Source organism: Felis catus, chromosome D3 (genome assembly GCF_018350175.1).
Source record: "Felis catus isolate Fca126 chromosome D3, F.catus_Fca126_mat1.0, whole genome shotgun sequence".
Classification (NCBI taxonomy): domain Eukaryota; kingdom Metazoa; phylum Chordata; class Mammalia; order Carnivora; family Felidae; genus Felis; species Felis catus.
The window spans coordinates 2252675-2270207 of record NC_058379.1 but is presented as its reverse complement, the minus strand read 5'-3'; the positions used below and the strand labels follow the sequence as shown (position 1 = coordinate 2270207).

Genomic DNA, 17533 nt, shown 5'->3' with positions numbered 1-17533 from the left:
GCCGCACAGCCCAGGACAGGAATAAACCAGTACGTGCTAGTACCTCCCACATGGTGTTTCCTCCACGTTTTCCTCACTGGTGACCCTATAGGATCCCTTCAAAGGCAAGAAAGCACGCGAACAAGAAAGCGATAAGGAAACACTTGTCAAGATGATAAGACAGTGGCCGACGCGTCTCAGCCCAGAGGAAAGGGAAAAGGCCACCATCCGGGCCTTTATCTTTCTCCTGGCTGCCGACATGACATCAGAAGAGGGTCCCCAGCGGAGCAGAAAGCTCAGGCTGACCCACAGAGCCTACTGTGGAGAGGCCGTGGTGGAGGGAGCCCGGAGCCCCCTGCCCACTCCTGACAGCCGTGGGGCCTTGGCCGGGCTCCTTGGACGCCCAAAGGCTCCTGTTCCTCATCTCTAAAATGGGCATCTCCCCTGGACAGGCTGCTGGGGTGCCTGTAAGTGAGTCACCCCCCAGGAGAGGCTCAGCCAGTGCTGGCCACTCATCAGATGCCCTGTTGGCTCCTGCTCCTTCTAGCATTTTCTAGCATTTTCATTATTCACTTACAGAAACATCCGCTCGTATCACCTCAGTCCTAACACTGTGCTTTCCCCGGACGCTCGCTCCCAAGTGTCACACCCTGGGCAGCTCTGGATTTCGCTCCCTCCTTCCGTGGACGCTGGAGCGCTGCACCGTGAACCAAATGCTTGCTGCACGGCGGCCTGGTTCTCTACGCGCTCCCCATGCGTTGTGACATAATCCTCCCCCTGCCCTGGGAGCCTGGAGCCCTGCCGGAGCCCATTTTTCTGCTGAGAAAACTGAGGCACGAGACCAAAGGGACCGCTCCCTGGGTCATGTGGGAGAAGGTGGTGGAAGGGATTCGGACCCAGAGCCCACGCAGCTCAGCACCGCGGCCTCGGGCCGCCGTGCGTTCGGCCATGTGGTTTCAGACTCAGCCAACCAAAGTCCAAAGTGGGAGTGTGGCTCGTTCTTGCTTCTTTTTGAGGCAGGACCAGGCTTTGAGGGTGTCCTCGCTCCGCCCCTCAAGGGACGGTTTCTCTGTTTAATCTCCCTCTGTCACCTGTGCGGGGGCAGCGGCCCTGGGGGGGCGGGGAGGGGCTGACCTCTTTCTGGGCCTCCATGTGGTGGCCCAGCTCCCCGGGACAGGCAGTGAAAATGCTCTGGGGTTGGGGGGGGGGTGAATCAGAAAGCAAACAGATGGGAACGTGGGTAATTAAATCAATATATCCCAAACAGACAGGCAAAGGGGGGAGGGGGGAGGGGGGAGGGGGTGGGCCTGGAAGGAGGGGGGAAGCAAAACAATTAGGTCAAAAACTGAAGTTTGAACTCATCACACGCATTCATTTCCAACAGACTGTCCCTTAAAGCTGTGCAGAATAAAAACGCAGAACAAAATAAAACACGCACACGCACATTCTAGAGTCTCTTTTGTTCCGTTTTTCTGGAATTCTGAGATTTCTTTTTTTCATGTAATTCTTTAGAAAAAAAAGAAAAGAAAAGAAAAGAAAAAAGAAAAAGGCAGTCCCATATAGAATAATGGGTTTAAGTCCTTCTTCTAGGGGCCGGTTCTGTCACAGGTTAAGGGTCAATTTGGTTGTGTTTTAGAGCAGGCATGTGCTAAGCCTTTCCTATATTTTAAACAGATAATGTCCTTGTAATTTGGGAACACTTACACGGAGGCTGGCTTTGTCCCTTTTTTCCAGTATGTTTGTGGCTGCTGCTGTTGTGTTGAAAAAGAAATACTGTACCTTTAAATTAGGAGGCTCTGAATAATCAACCTTGGGCAGTGAAAAGACTAATGTGCTGTGGAGAACAAGGAGTTTAATCTAATTTAGTTGGAGGGTGTCTGTCTGCGGTGTTGTTTTTTGGAGTGTGGGAATAGGAGACTGAGCTGGCTCCTTGAATGGTCCCTCCTGTGCCAGAAGCAGCGGGGAGCCCCGTAGACGCCCGGGATCCAAAGCCGGCCCTTGAAAGGGAGATTAGAAGCATGCTCTGATTTGCAATTCACACTGGTGCACCCCGTGGAACCTTTGGTAATATTTCAAACCACATTTCAGGAGAAGTGGCCTAAATTGTATCGGAGTAACCCAGTGCATGCCCGTCATCTGCTTCACGCCGTGCGTGCTTTGGGGGAGCTCTGCCCTCCGCACCCCCACCGGCATCTTACAAGGAGCGTTTTTAGGTGTAGTGCAAACTTTTGTGCCTGTTGAATTTGCCGCGTTGCTTCCGGAGGCACAGACAGTGTGTTTTTCCCTAGTAAGTACCACATCAGAGGACGAAAGGTATTTTCCTTGCAGAAAAATGGGGGGCCAGGGTGCCTGTTGGGTTAGAAAATAGAATTTTCCCTGACTGCCTTTTTTGTGTGTGTGTGTGTGTTTTTTTTTTTAAGTCTGGTAATAAGTTTCTGCAGAAATGTACCACAGGATGAGGTCAGGGAAATAGCGCCTACTGGTATCAGAGACCTCTCTGCACGTCAGGCAATGATCAGCGAAGAGACCACGTTTTCCCCTTGCTGGGAAGCAGCCTTGGAAAAGTTCCCGGTGAAATACACACATTGATGACACTGGAAGTTGAAAGACCACAATCCTCGTTTCACGGGATCGCCAAACCTGAACGTGCCGGGAGAGACCGTCCACGCGAGAGCCGGGAACAGGCAGTGAGAGGCAACCCGAGCCACGTTTTATCTGAAACTTCCCCAACGCTCTCCTCTTTCTTTTCACGAGCTCGGCTGACACGCTACAACTCTACTCTCGCAATTAGCCTGTACCGTGCAAAGCCTATGCTTTAATTTCTTTCTCTTGCTGAAAGTGTCAGTACTTTAATCTTAAAGAGATTATATGGGTTTTCTCTAATCTCATTTCAGAGAGCCGAGCACAGCGCTTATAAGTTCCACTGACTATAACATAATAATAAGAGATGCAACTTTGATTTCTAGCAACATCCGTGTCAAAGTATTTTATACTTTGGCCTTTGCTAGAATGGAATGTCACTGCCTCGCTTTCAATTCCCTTCCATCCGAAAATATTTAGGTATCGTTCAAGATACTGCCTGACTTCAGAAATAGTCCCTTTCAAAAACCTTCTACTTTTCTGGGGGAACATTTTTGCAAGAGCTCGAAGGTAGCCCGTGTGTGAAGAGTAGTTCTTGGATATCTCTTTTTTAGGTGGTTGGGGTAAAAAAAAAATTATATTCCTTGTCCCTGCATGTTATTTGAAATCATGTTTAATTATAAAGTTTCATTAAAAACCTTTGCTCAAAATTTTAGAGGCCTAATAAGATTTCCATTAATTTAAACATATCACTATTCCCACGACAGCCCCAAATGCTTTCTTTCGCCGCTTTCATCCATGGTTAAATATGTAAATAAAATGTCTAAAGTCATTCTTCAAAGAAGACAAAAGAAAAAAGAGCTGAGGGGAAAGACAGCCATAAAATTCCTCCCAATTCTCCATAACATTTGCCAGAGGGGGGCCGGTTGCCAGCCAGGGCCGAGCAGCAGGGGACCTCCCTGCTCCTAACGATCACACATCTCAAATCCCACACACAGGAAAAAAATAAAATAAAATATCTTTTCAGCTGGAGCCATCGAAAGGCCCTTTTCATTTATTAGTTACAGAGTTATCTCACAGCTGTTCATTTCTCATCTATAATAACGTCTATTTGTTGGTTTCCGTCTCAGCTGGGCAGAGCGGAGCCCCGGTGCAGACATTTTTATAAAAACGAGGGAAGAAAGCCATCTGAAGTGGTTATAGCTAAAATAATGGGTCTGAACATGGCTGAATTAGAATGGCACATAAAAGATCGATTAGGACGCACTTTCTCAAATAGCTCACGCCCACTCCTGGCGTTTGGGGCTCTCCCTTGCGTCCAGAGTTTCTGTGGGAGAGAAGCAAAAAAGGGAAGGAGAGAAAATGGGACCAATGAAGGACCTCGGCAAGGAAGATTCTGGAGAGGCCAAGGGATGCCCGCTGAATTTTTTTTTTTAACTTAAAGGTTTTAAAATAAGTCACTAAACAAACAACAGCAAACACAAAATCATAAGAAGAATGGCGGCCTTTAAAACAGCAGGGTTTTTTGTTTTGTTTTGTTTTGTTTTTTAACTTGGGAAATAACGACACGGTTGAAGGTGTCTTTTCCACTCTCTCCCTCCCCGCAGCCTCCTCCAACACCCCCACAGCGAGAGTCAGGGTAGCGATTCAGGGCTGGCTGCACAAATCTGCCTATTAGTTCTGGGGTCCTGGGCAAGCCTCAGCCTCAGTCTTCTGGGTGTTTACTGGACGGATGGATGGGTGGATAGGCAGGTGGATGGATGGAGGGTTGGGGGGTGGGAGGACGCTGGGTAGGTGGTGAATGGGTGCGTGGATGATGGGCACATGGATGGATGGATGAATGTTTGGATGGGTGGACAGATGGATAGGCTGGTGGATGGGTAGGTGGCTATGTGACATCTCCCAAGTTTCTTACAGATGGAAAAGAGTACCACTTGTCTTAAATAAAAGCCAGGATTCCGAAGAGCCTTCTCAGAGGAAGGGCCCCCCTTCTGCCACAGCTTACCAAAAGCTTCCCGGGGGAGGAGGAGTGCCTGCAGTCGCCTCTCCCGCGGGAGCACTTCCTAGAGATAGCCAGCAAACCCGCAGCGCCTTCCCCTGGAGGGATGCATCCAGCTCCCCCAATGCCCAGTGCAGGGCGGGGAGACTGAGGGGGCCGCAGCGATCCACACCGCACACCTCTCCACTGTCAAACCTCAGAAAGGAAGGCGGAGGAAGAAGGAAGGCGGCGGAAGAAGGCCCGCTCCTCCGACCTCTCCTCTGGCCGCAGTCATCCAACTGCCCCTCTATACGAGATCCTGGGAGTCTCAGAGGAACTTAAAAAAGATCCTGACCTAGAGGGCGTCTAAGAGGAGAGAGACCCGCCCGGCCACCTCCTAGGGGAGCTGTTTATTTAAGGGTCACTACGGGCTTTGCAAGTTCTTCTGGAGGCCAGGAGTGGTGTGGGTGCCCCCTCCCCCGCCCCCGCACGCCCAGGGCGGCAGACCCTGTGTCCCAAGTGACTTGTCACAAACTGGCTCCTGTATGAGGGGGTGAGACAGGGGCGTCCGCCCGGGACGCTTCTTCTCCACTTTCATCGAAATTGAGTGGCGTGCGCGCCGCCCCCCCCCCACCCCGCCTCCCGCGGGAGTTGGGGACCCTCCGCGCGCGAGCTGACGCCGCGCGACCTCCCACCCCCAATTCCGCATCGTCTTACGGGTCTGCGGCCCAGGAGGGCGCAGGCCGGGCAGATCAGTCGCCAAATAATATAAATACCCGACGAGCGAATGACTTCCTATAATAAATAAACTCAGCCGCCTAGAAGAACTCAGCAGCCCTGCCTGGCGCGAGGCCCCTACACTGCGCGGCTTCGTCGGGGGCGACGGGGGGTCATCGCACAAGCCAAGCCCCCGCTTCCCGGGGGGGGGGGGGATGGGGGGGGTCGCAAGCGCCCCGGGAGGCTGCCGCCCCTCCCCCTCCCCGCCCGGGCCCGCGGAGCCCTCGCAGGAGCGGCCCTAAAATCCGGATTCCCCCGGCCCCTCCCCCTGCCCCGAGCTCTTCCCTTTGAAATTTCAAAGGCAGCCCCTCCCCGGAGCCGCGGCCCCGGAGCGCAGGCCTGGTGACTCCCGGGCCTCGGGAGGATGCGGGCAGGTTTACAAGCCAAGGGGCCACTTTATGGCCAGGGCTGTAAAACGCAAATCCCACCTCGCTTTGAAAGCGCCCCCCGCCCGGGGCCCACCGTCAGGGCGAGGGAAGATGCGCCCCCCGGCCCCCCGCCGCGGACCACCCGCCCGCTCCGCCGGCCCCGTCTCCGAACTTCGGCGAGCCGGGCCCCCCGGCGGCGCAAGGGGGCGGGGGGGGGGGAGGGGACACCCGGGGCTTCCCCGGGCGGGGGCGGGGCGCGCGGGGGGGGGTGGTGGGGGGCGGCGGGCGGGCCGGCGGGGGGTCCGGCCGGCGGGGCGGCGGGAGCGGGCGCCGGGCCGGCTTTCTCATGCAAAGCGGCGGCGGGGGCGGGGCGCGCGCCCGGGGGGCGGGGCCTGTCGCCGCCCGGCCGCGCTCCCCCCGCCCCCCCTCGCCTTTTGCGCGTCTTCTCCGCCCGGGACGCGCGGCGCCGAGCAGCTGCGGCCGGGCCCGGCGAGGCCGGCGCGGGAGGGAAGAGGCGCCGCCAGCCGGCCGGCCACCGTGCGCCCCGCGCCGCCGGCCTCCCGGACGCGCTCGCGGAAGAGCCCAAAGTTTGCCGCGGCCGGGAGCCGCCGCCCGCCGGGAGCCCGGGGCCCGTCGCGCTTCCCGGTACTGTTGGCCAACTTTGCCCGTCTCTCCGCCGTCCCCTCCCCGTCCCCGTCCCCGTCCCCTCCCCACCCCTCCCCTCCCCTCCCTCCGCGGCCCCCCCCACCTCGGCCGAGGCCGGGGGCGCGGAGCGCGGCGCTCGGGCCGGCCGAGCGGGCATGGGCGGGGGCCCGAGCGGGGACGGGGAGCCGGGGCCCGCGGCCCGAGCCGGGCGGCGGCGGCGCTGAGGGGAGCCGACCTCCCCGCCGGGGCACCTCCGACGCCAGCATGCCGCGGCCGGGCCCCCGCCTGTGGCTGGTCCTGCAGGTGATGGGTTCGTGCGCCGCCATCAGCTCCATGGACACGGAGCGCCCGGGCGACGGCAAGTGCCAGGCCATCGAGATCCCGATGTGCAAGGACATCGGCTACAACATGACCCGCATGCCCAACCTGATGGGCCACGAGAACCAGCGCGAGGCCGCCATCCAGCTGCACGAGTTCGCGCCGCTGGTGGAGTACGGCTGCCACGGCCACCTCCGCTTCTTCCTGTGCTCGCTGTACGCGCCCATGTGCACCGAGCAAGTCTCCACCCCCATCCCCGCCTGCCGGGTCATGTGCGAGCAGGCCCGGCTCAAGTGCTCCCCGATCATGGAGCAGTTCAACTTCAAGTGGCCCGACTCGCTGGACTGCAGCAGGCTCCCCAACAAGAACGACCCCAACTACCTGTGCATGGAGGCGCCCAACAACGGCTCGGACGAGCCCTCCCGGGGCTCCGGCCTGTTCCCGCCGCTCTTCCGGCCGCAGCGGCCGCACAGCGCGCAGGAGCACCCGCTCCGGGACGCGGGCCCGGGGCGCGCCAGCTGTGACAACCCGGGCAAGTTCCACCACGTGGAGAAGAGCGCCGCGTGCGCGCCGCTGTGCGCGCCCGGCGTGGACGTGTACTGGAGCCGCGGCGACAAGCGCTTCGCCGTGGTCTGGCTGGCCGTGTGGGCCGTGCTGTGCTTCTTCTCTAGCGCCTTCACCGTGCTCACCTTCCTCGTCGACCCGGCGCGCTTCCGGTACCCCGAGCGCCCCATCATCTTCCTCTCCATGTGCTACTGCGTCTACTCCGTGGGCTACCTCATCCGCCTCTTTGCCGGCGCCGAGAGCATCGCCTGCGACCGCGACAGCGGACAGCTCTACGTCATCCAGGAGGGGCTGGAGAGCACCGGCTGCACCCTCGTCTTCCTGGTCCTCTACTACTTCGGGATGGCCAGCTCGCTGTGGTGGGTGATTCTCACGCTCACCTGGTTCCTGGCGGCCGGCAAGAAGTGGGGCCACGAGGCCATCGAAGCCAACAGCAGCTACTTCCACCTGGCGGCCTGGGCCATCCCGGCCGTGAAGACCATCCTGATCCTGGTGATGCGCCGGGTGGCGGGGGACGAGCTCACCGGCGTGTGCTACGTGGGCAGCATGGACGTGAACGCCCTCACCGGCTTCGTGCTCATCCCGCTGGCCTGCTACCTCGTGGTGGGCACTTCCTTCATTCTGTCCGGCTTCGTGGCGCTCTTCCACATCAGGAGGGTGATGAAGACCGGCGGGGAGAACACGGACAAACTGGAGAAGCTCATGGTGAGAATCGGGGTCTTCTCGGTGCTCTACACGGTGCCGGCCACCTGTGTGATCGCCTGTTACTTCTACGAGCGCCTCAACATGGAGTACTGGAAGGTCCTGGCCACCCAGCACACGTGCAAAACGAACAACCAGACCAAGAGTCTGGACTGTCTGATGGCCGCCTCCATCCCCGCCGTGGAGATCTTCATGGTGAAGATTTTCATGCTGCTGGTGGTGGGTATCACCAGCGGCATGTGGATCTGGACGTCCAAGACCCTGCAGTCCTGGCAGAACGTTTGCAGCCGCAGGTTCAAGACAAAGAGCAGGAGGAAACCGGCCAGCGTGATCACCAACAGTGGGATTTACAAAAAAGGCCAGCATCCCCAAAAGACGCATCTGGGGAAATACGAAATCCCTGACCAGCCTCCCACCTGTGTGTGAACTGGCTCCTGTGGGGGGGGAGGGGTGTGTGTTGGGGGGGCGGTGGGGGGGAAGGAGGCTGGAGTGGAGAACTTTTCCCAGACAGGACACAGTGGCAGTCAGAGCCACCGGTCGGTCGCTCGGTTGGTTTTTTAAATAAAAGTGAAAGAAAAAAGTTTTTGCCCTGAAAGTCAGGATGCTGTGATAACAGTGAAAGTAAATATGAGCTTACAGGTTTGTTGTTGTTGTTGTTGTTGTTGTTGTTCTGTTTTGTTTGCAGAAGGAGAGCCCCTCGGGGTTAAGTAACCCCTGGTGTAACTAATTTGTGGCAAAGTGGTTGGTTCAGCTTCCAGGAGAAAACTTTTGTTAAGAACCTTCCGTACATACACGGTGCTGTGTTGAGGTTGGCTTGGCTACCCATTTGCAAATCAGAAGGGATGACTTCTCTGTCCCTTAAAGAACTTCTTTCTGCTGGGTGGCGTGGAGGGGGACAGGGAGGGAGGGAGGGAAGGAGGCGAAGCGGGTGTCCAGGAAGGAGCCGTCCCCGGGGGCCCACCCCCAGGAGGGCTGTGTATGGGACAGCAGTTTCTGTGCAGACAGGAAGAAAGGGGAGCCCTGACAATTCAGTACACTCCAGTGGGTTCGGAGTCACTTAAAATAGACTCCAGGCTTCACAAACGGTCTTTCTCCAAGACAGAAACTGTCACCAAACCCCACATTTGCAAATGCAAACAATGTGCGATACATTTCTTCCCTCTTTCCTTGCAAACGAAAAGACAAACAAGTATTTTGCTGTTCCAGAGAGACAACAAAAGAAATCTCAACAAAAGCACGGGGAGGCCCAGCCCTCAGAAACCCTCTAGTGTTACATTTTGTGGCTTTTTAATGGAAACCAAGCCAATGTTATACACGTTTGGACTGATTTGTGGAAAGGGGGGGGGAGGGGTGGGGAGAAAGATCATTCAAAAGTACCCAAAGGGTTTATTGACTCTTTCTATTGTTAAACAAATGGTTTCCATGAATAGATCCAGAAGCACTAGACAAGTCTAGTGTAACCTCTCTACCACACCCGGAAAGAGTGGTGCTGCTTGTATATATTTGTAATACAGGGTATTTTTCACGCCCCACTATTTTTATTAAAAATAAAATCTGTTCCTCTAGTTTGGTGCCCGTCCCTTGTGCATCATGACGTTTCCCTCTCCCGAGTGGGGAGAGACTAGAGAAAACTTCCCCTCTGTTGGCTTTTCGGGCAAACCCTGAGTGTGCATCTCTAGAGATTACGGTGCTCCGTACGGAACGGCAGATGGGCGGATGCTGAGGTTGGCAGGATAATTTAATCTTGAGTTTCAGTGGAATTAACGCAGGAAATGCGGAAGGCTGGATGTGAGGGCCTGGTTGGAGACGCTTCCTCGGGGAGTGACTTGGCCGCAGAGTGGGGGTACCCTGGTGAGCCCCGGACCAGCCTCCGGTAATATCTCCGGGGAGTGGGGCCAGCCCAAGTAAGAGGACCAGGTCGGGGTAGTGTTCAGTTGCTTGCTGGGGTCAGGTTGTACCTAGACGGTTCTGTGCACCCGTCCAAAGCGTGCTGGCTTTGTGGCAAGTCTCGGCCATGTTTACGAAACAGATTATAGACCTGGACAGGGTGAAAATAGCCGCTGAGGGTGGGCAAGTCGTTCAGGGGAAGTTAATCAGCTCTGTATGTCTGTGAACTTGATTCTTCTCCTGTGCTGGCTGCGGGAGGGACGTAGGTGATACCTGAAGGGAGCCCAGGTTCAGCGGTCAGAGGCACAGCTACACTCAGGTCCTAACCCGGAGTTTCCAAGGGCACGGTCCAGACCCACTGCCGTGGGAAACCGGCACAATAAACCACGCTATCCGTGGGGTCGTGGCGAAGTCCAGCTCTCGGTTGAACAAAGAGCCCGTGAGAATTTTGAACGTGTGTTAAGGGCTTACTAAAGACAGACAGAAGCCTGGAGTCAGGACAGCCTGTTTCTTGAAGAGGGTGTTTAGGAATTGAGCCTGATGACAGTAAGGCCACCTTCGCATCGATACCAGAGCTGGGCAAAGGTCCGGGTCGGTTTGGGGGCACCACCTCCCGTGGACGTGTATGGCTGCGGCCTTCCCGAACAGGGACCCTGGGTGGTTTGGGATGACGTTCGAGAAACACCACCTGAGTAGGCAAATTAATTCAGAATAAAATCCAAAACTGCCTTCAGCGCATTGAAAAAGAAAGACAAAAGTTTTTAAAAAATGCCCACAAATAAAAACCTATTTGTGGACCGTTCCCGCCCAGCCTCCCCCCCCCCAAGACCATCTAGAGATACTCGTGTATGGGTGTGTGTATGTACGTCATGTTCCCTTAAAGTGACTCTTAGGAAACATAGAAATGACGTGTTGACAGAGCTTTGGAAAGTCTGGAAAGATAACACTACGGAGAGCTGCTGTGAAGCATCAGAGCTGAGTGTGACCCCCAAATTCCTCCGTGGTGAACCCCGTGGACACCTGCCCGCGTTCGGCTGTGTCGGCCGCAGACCTCAGTCCCCGGGAAAACTAAGTGCCGCGGCACTAGAACGCGTTTCCGCGTGGATACAGACCGCAGGAGTCGTGTTCGCAGATGTCAGGGGCTCTTACCACACGGGGCAGGTGCACGGGGCGGGGCCGAGTCGGCCGGAGATGCGTGCCGTGGCCACAGAAGGGATTTATTACCAAACTGCTTCTTGGGGCGCTTTCCTGCAGAGCCCCCATCCGACCTGGGTCACGCGCAGATAATTTGTGAATTTTAGGAGAAGCATCGAGGCTCGAAAGCGCAAACGCCACCACTAGGCCCTCGGGTCGTCTCGAGCCGGACTCGGGACTTCCGCAGGAATTGTCGCCTGCCTTAACGTGGCGATTTCCCAGCCTCCCGGCCCTCGCCTTCGCTCCGGGGAGACGGAAGCCCGCTTTGGGGGACGGGTCCCAGCCGCGAGGTCGTGGTGAGAAGCCCAGAGCAGGGGACTGTCCAGAGTCACGCTGCAGTGCGTCCCCGTGTGTTCCGTCATTCTTTCCCTCTGCCGCCCAGCTCCTCGCCACCTCCTCCGCGCCAGCGCCCGGGAAACGGGGCACCGTGGCTCCGAGGTCGCGGCCCGGCGCAGGAGACCAGCATGCCGTGAAAGGGGCTCGTGACTGACGCGTCTTCGGTGTACTTCTGTTTTGAGCGGGGGAGGCCTCCCAAGGGTGGCCCCAAGTGCACGCAGACAGCAGATCCCACACGAATCGTCTCACAGCAGGGCGATGCTGCAGGGACACGGCAATGGCCAGGGCAGAAGCCGTGAGCCGCGCAGAAGCCTCCGCGCGGCCCTCGCGGTGCCCGGCGCCCGGCGGAAGTTCCCGGCGTGGTTAACAGTAACTCCAGCAGCAGCGGAGACAGCAGTCGTTGCTGCTGGGCCGAGTGCGTTCCGGGAGTGTCTCCTTTCACGGTCGCCCAGAGAGGTGCCGCTGTCAGCCCCGCTTTCCCTTGGGGCCCAGAGAGGTTCAGTACATTCCCAGGGTCACACAGCAAGTGAGAATTAGAGCCGGACAGGACAGGCAGTCTGGTCATGGGTCCTGGACCACCGACTCTGTCGGTTCTCGTCGAGCGAATGAACGATCGCTGAGCACTGGATGCCACATCCTTGCTCGATCCGCTGACCCTTTCCGGCAGGACCGTTCTCATCCCCGTGCCACAGATGAGGACAGGGGACCACAGAGAAGTCGAGACACGTGCCCAAGGCCACGCGGGGAGCCAGCAGGAGCCTGAACGTGGACCTGGCTGTGTGGCTTCAGACCCACACCCGTGAGCACCAGCCCTCCCACCTCTCTCCATGGTCCTAAGGACTCCAGTGCATTGAGTTCCTTGGCCTTCACAGCAGCCCCCCATGCCTGTGCCGTGAGGCGGGGGGCAAGGGCATCCTGGCACAGAGCACAGGTCGCCTCGCCGGCTTGGGAGACGACAGGAGGGAGTGGCAGCCGCTTGCCACCTGGTCGCCTGGCTGGCTGGCTGAGTGAGCCCAAAGGTGGGCGCTCAGGGGGCGGGGGCAGCAGGGCTGGGCCCAGATGGGCCGGAGGGGCCGGGTGGTCAGGGACGGCCACGGTTTTGACTGGGGCGGCCAGGGGGCGCTCGCCAAGACAGAAGAGGACACGTGGCCGCAGGCCGGAGGAGAATGGAAGGTGAAAGTGGCGGGAGGCGGGGCCTCTGATGTGCCGGGTGGAGGTCAGCACACAGGCTGTGCCTGGGCTGCGGGACTTGGGAGGGAGCCTGGGGCCAAGCAAGGGTGGGTGTCCCAAAGCGGTCAGGGTTGGAGGAGGGTTTAATTGGGAGCAGAGGAAGGAGGAGGAAGAGAGGGATGAAGAAAGGAGTGGGGAGGGGGAGGAGGGAGGGAGGAAGGAGGGAAGAAGGAGGGAGGGAGAAGAGGAGAGAGGGGGAGGAGGGCAGAGGAAAGAAGGAGGGGGGAGGGTGGGAAGAAGGAGGAGAGAGGAGGAGGAGGGAAGGGAGGAGGGAAGGGGAGGGAGGAGGAGAGAAGGCGGGAAGGGAGGAGAGCAGAGGAGGGAGGGAGGAAAGAATAGAGCGGGGAGGAGGAGGGAGGGAGGACGGAGGAGACAGAGGAGGAGGAGGGAAGAAGGAGGGAGGGGGACAAGCGGAGGAAGAGCAGCCACTAAATTTCTCAGGGTCACGGCGGGAGGGTTGCGGGAGATCACGTGACGGTCTCATCTGGAGGTAGATACGGGGTCCAGATAGAGGTTAAGGGGAGCTAGGAGGGTGGGCGCCTACGAATCCCTCCCCGCCACCCTCCGGAGCCTGGGGCATTCGCCTCTCTCTCTAACTTAACCCTTGGGCCACCGAAGCAAAATTAAAATGATCTCCGGGGGCTGGTAGTCTTTAATCCTCTACCGGCGAATGCTGCTTCAAGACCGAAAACAGAAAACAAAAGTCAAGAAGTGACTCCAAGCAGTGGGTGTCATCCGATTTGCCACACCGCTTTCTCGGGACTGCAGACAGGAGGCCGGGGTCCAAGCTGGCGCCTAACACTTGCAGGGCGCGGGGCCGCCGTCTGATCTGGGACCGAGCACCGTCTCGCCCCCACTCTGCCCCTGTTTCCAGTCTGCCTCGACCGCCGGGGCGGGCTGCTGGACTTCTCTGCCTCCGTTTCTCTGTTTGTAAAACGGGGGTGCTGTCGGTGCCTGCCTCGCTGGGGGCTCAGCGTCCCCCAAGTGTTCCAACGTGTTCACCTGTCTGTTCCCCACGACTGTCCGGAGCCCGGAGAAACTCCCGTGTGCACGGTACCCAGAAGACGATCTGGCGGAGGGCAGAGGAGGGCTGGCGTTGTGTTTACGGCCTCTCCCTCCCCCAGAAAGTAAGCCCCGCAGGCTAATGAGGAGTGATCTTTAAAGAGAATGAGGGTTTTTTTAGAGAAACACTTTCCCAATGCCGTGTTCGGGTTACACAGGATACCCACTGGTCTTTCAAGTTGAAAAGGCAGGTGCAGTGTCTCTGCCACGGTGGAGAATGTGCTCGGCCTTCCTCTTTGAACACGATCACATCACACTCACTTCCCAGGGACTCAGACCTCACGCATGGACATTTCTGTACGCAAATGGATGGAGGTGGCTGTAATGGGCCGACGGAGAAAAACGGCCAGACTTCAGGGAAGCTCGCTGAACACGCTCAGGCAACATAGCGTGGCGTATTTTTTAATGTTTTATTAAGAGTGTGAAGGCCAAGCTGGAGGGAGGAGGGAAGGAGGCGTTTGAAATCCGTGCGGGTGAAGTTTCTGCCGCTGCCGAGGTGAGCCTTCGTAACTGGGGACTCCCGACAGTCCCGCCCCTGGGAAGGTGACGCTCCCGGACCCCGCACACTATCCGCAGCCGGGGGGCACTTCTCGAAAGTCCCCGAGTTTCGCTTTGTTGTTCTAAGACACATCTTTTGTGCAGGGAGGAGGGCGGATACCAAGCCCGCATCCAGAGGGCTTCAGTTTGTAGGAAAGAGTCCTTAACATGCATCCTTGAAACACACGCTTCCGTCCCACACGGAGGGACTCTTCTGGAATCGGTGGCTTCCGGGAGCGCGGTAATGATGGATGGGATGCTCTCGGGCGGTCTCTGACGACCCGGGGTCTCTCCCAACAGATGTCCTCAAAGGGAGCACTCCATGGCGTTTGGGGGAATATTTGCACTAGAAGAAAGAAAGGGGGAAAAAAACCCTCTTAAAAACCTACCTTAACAATGTTTTTGTAACTCAGGCAGGACTACAAAGTTATCAACCCTGACAGGTGATCTATCCCGGCCTGCTTTGAAAGGTGGGCGCCCGTGATTATGGGGGGCAGGTGCCAGTGCCGACTTTGATCAGCAGAGACAAGCTCTGGGGTCGGGGCTGCGTCCTCCGTCGCTCGCCCCCAGGGCACGGCAGCACCTGTTTACCTCCGGGCCGCCCTCTCATAAAACACTTGGGCTCTGCTGGCTCCCAGTAAGATTGTTCATTTGCAAAAGGATTTTCTTCCCACAGCTCACCTGGAGTGATGTTAACCAACCTGTGTCCATGTTGTCTAGCTGTCCTTGCATTTCAGGCCACAGCTTAAATTCAGGAACCCTGGAAGCCAGCTGACACTTTTTTTTTTTTTTAAAGGGAAGACATACTTTCTTAAGTACTGGGAGAATAAAAGTCAACTTGCCCTTCTGTGCGTGGCATAGCAGACAGAGGACGTGAGAGATCGTATAAAGAATTTGTGGTTCTACTTTGCTCTAATGCTAATACAGGCCTGCGCAGACAAAAAGAAACACAATCAGAATGAAAGGGAAAGGTCAATTGCAAAATGTAACCATTCGTCTAAGGGTTTTTTCCACCAATGAAGCCCGATACCGCAGCCATGTTCACAGTATTGCGCGACATCTTTTGGGTAATAGAGGGCATTAGAGGAAAGAGAGACAGGGCATTAGAGAGAGAAAAGCGTAAGAGAGGAAGGGGCATCAAACAAAGTTTGACACCCACCTCTGTCTTCTCAAGGTTTTATTCTTGTAAATAAGATGATCCCACTGGGTTAGGGGTGTTCAAATCACTCAGTCTGGCCAAGCAGGTGGGAGAGAAGAGTGGGTGTGTGGAGGTGAAAGTCAGGGAAGCTTCTAGGAAAGATTGTGCTTTGTGGTAAAAAGATGATGAGGAAGCCTGTCCTTTTCCTGCACAGAAGTAGCGTGTGAAAGTCGTACGTGGAGCTGTTGCAACCGTTTTGCGACCATGAGGCAATAAACTCAGTATTAAAGCCATCGCTCTGAGGATGGCAGGTGCAAAATGAGAACGCCAGCCTCACGATGACCTCATCAAGCTCCTACACCTCCAGGCTTCTTGATATTTGAGGTAATTAACTGCCTGGGTCCTCCGAGAGTCCTTGAGTTGGGGGTCTTATGACTGGTAAGAAAACATATTTGATATGGTCAACTAGTCCAGTGCTTCTGAAATCTTAATGTGCATACAAATCACCTGGAGATCTTGATAACCTATCAGATCCTGATTCTGTAGGTCTGGGCGGGACCCAAGAGTAATAAAGAGTAATGAAGAGTAATAAAGTAATAAAGTTTGTAATAGACTCCCAGGCGGTGCTGACCTAGTCTGAGGAACCGTCCAGCACCATCTGCACTGTGAAGTTCTTGCACATTGTTCCTGGCCACAGTGAAACGGCCTTCGCTTGGGCACCAGCACTTGGGTGTCTCAGCTTGGATTAGCTCTCCGTTTTTAAAAATGTCTCACATTGAAGTAAACTCTGCTTCCTTATGACTCTTGCCTCTTGGCTCTCCTTCTGACACATGGTCTGCTGTCCTTCATCTAATTCATTTTCCTGACGAAGCCCCCGTGTCTTTAAAGTTGAGCGTTATGTGTTCCCTGCCTCTGGTTGGATTCTTAAAACTGTGGCCCAGACAGCTTGGCATCACTTTGCTGACTGTCCTCCGAGTACGCTCACCCGGGTCTAAATTCTTGTTCAGGAGCGGTGCCCACAGGCGGCTTCGACTCTCCAGGAATTGCTGAACGAGGACCCGAGGATCACTGGACCCCTACAGCACACAATGTCCGTAACAGTGGGACACTAGAGGCATTTTTATGAAAGCGGGAACCGAACAAGACTCTCGACGGTTGTCCGACGTTACCCCGGACGTGCCGGACCCACCATGCCGTGAAGTAAGGCACGCGGAGGAGACACAAGGGAGACCGGCGGAAGCTGTCAGTATTTGCAGACGATGTGATCGAAAAGATAATTAGCTTAAAACAGAATCTGTGAGAACGGAATAGAATTGATAAGGAGACGAAGAGAAAACAAATCTGCAGAATTATCAGCTTCCTTAGGACCCAGCAGTAACCAGTTGAAAATATAAAGGACACAAAGACCACCTTTGCAGAACCTACGAAAAGTCTAAGTAAGCCGCCAAGAAACAAGGTGCGCAAGCCCTTTGGAAGAAAATGCCACTTGTTCCCGAAACGATAAAATAATTGGCTCAAATACTTGCCAAATGATACCATGTACCTGGCCAACATGTCAGTTGTCCCCAAGTCAATCCCTAAATATAATGCAATTCCTATGTAAAAGCCTGTATTCTTTGGAACTCTACAAAATGATACTAAGCCATCAAATCTGAGCAAAGACCCAAAGGAGGGCAAGAAACTGAGACAATGGTAAGAGTGTACTTTTCACAACAGTCGGGTGTCCTTTAAAGCTACAGTAATGGGAAAACAGCATTAAAACAAACAAAATATAAGGCCCAGAAGGAGCCTTAAATGCGTTTGGGACTTTATTTCAAATGAATGAGAAAGAAGGCCTTATTCAATCAATAGTGTTGAGGCTTGTTTTAGATTGGGGGACATATTTATACAGAGCTCTCATACGTTTATCAAAATCTTTTTCGGACTGTTCAAAAACGTAAGTGTGAAAATAATACTACCATCAGGGGGAAAAAGCTATTTGAAATTGTCATTCCATGCCAAGTAAATTCTGGTAAATACTACCTATCACTTACCAGGAAGGAATCTTCCTAGTATGACACCACAGCCCAAACCAGTAACAAAAAATGATTTGACTCCATCGAAATTACACATTCTGTATGGCAAAAAAATAAAATAAAATAAAATAAAATAAAATAGGGGCGCCTGGGTGGTGCAGTCGGTTAAGCGTCCGACTTCAGCCAGGTCACGATCTCGCGGTCCGGGAGTTCAAGCCCCGCG

General features: G+C 55.6%; 1 protein-coding gene across 1 annotated transcript; it reads left to right on the top strand.

Moving 5' to 3' along the window:
- Positions 1-6522: 6522 nt before the first annotated feature.
- On the top strand, positions 6523-8356 carry FZD10 (frizzled class receptor 10). The gene has a single exon (XM_023241270.2). The coding sequence runs from the start codon at positions 6592-6594 to the stop codon at positions 8335-8337; it is 1746 nt and encodes a 581-aa protein (XP_023097038.1). The 5' UTR covers positions 6523-6591; the 3' UTR covers positions 8338-8356.
- The last annotated feature ends 9177 nt before the right edge of the window (positions 8357-17533 follow it).

Bases quoted from the DNA above. Each gene is read 5' to 3' on its own strand.
- FZD10 (XM_023241270.2), top strand. From the start codon at position 6,592: ATGCCGCGGCCGGGCCCCCGCCTGTGGCTGGTCCTGCAGGTGATGGGT.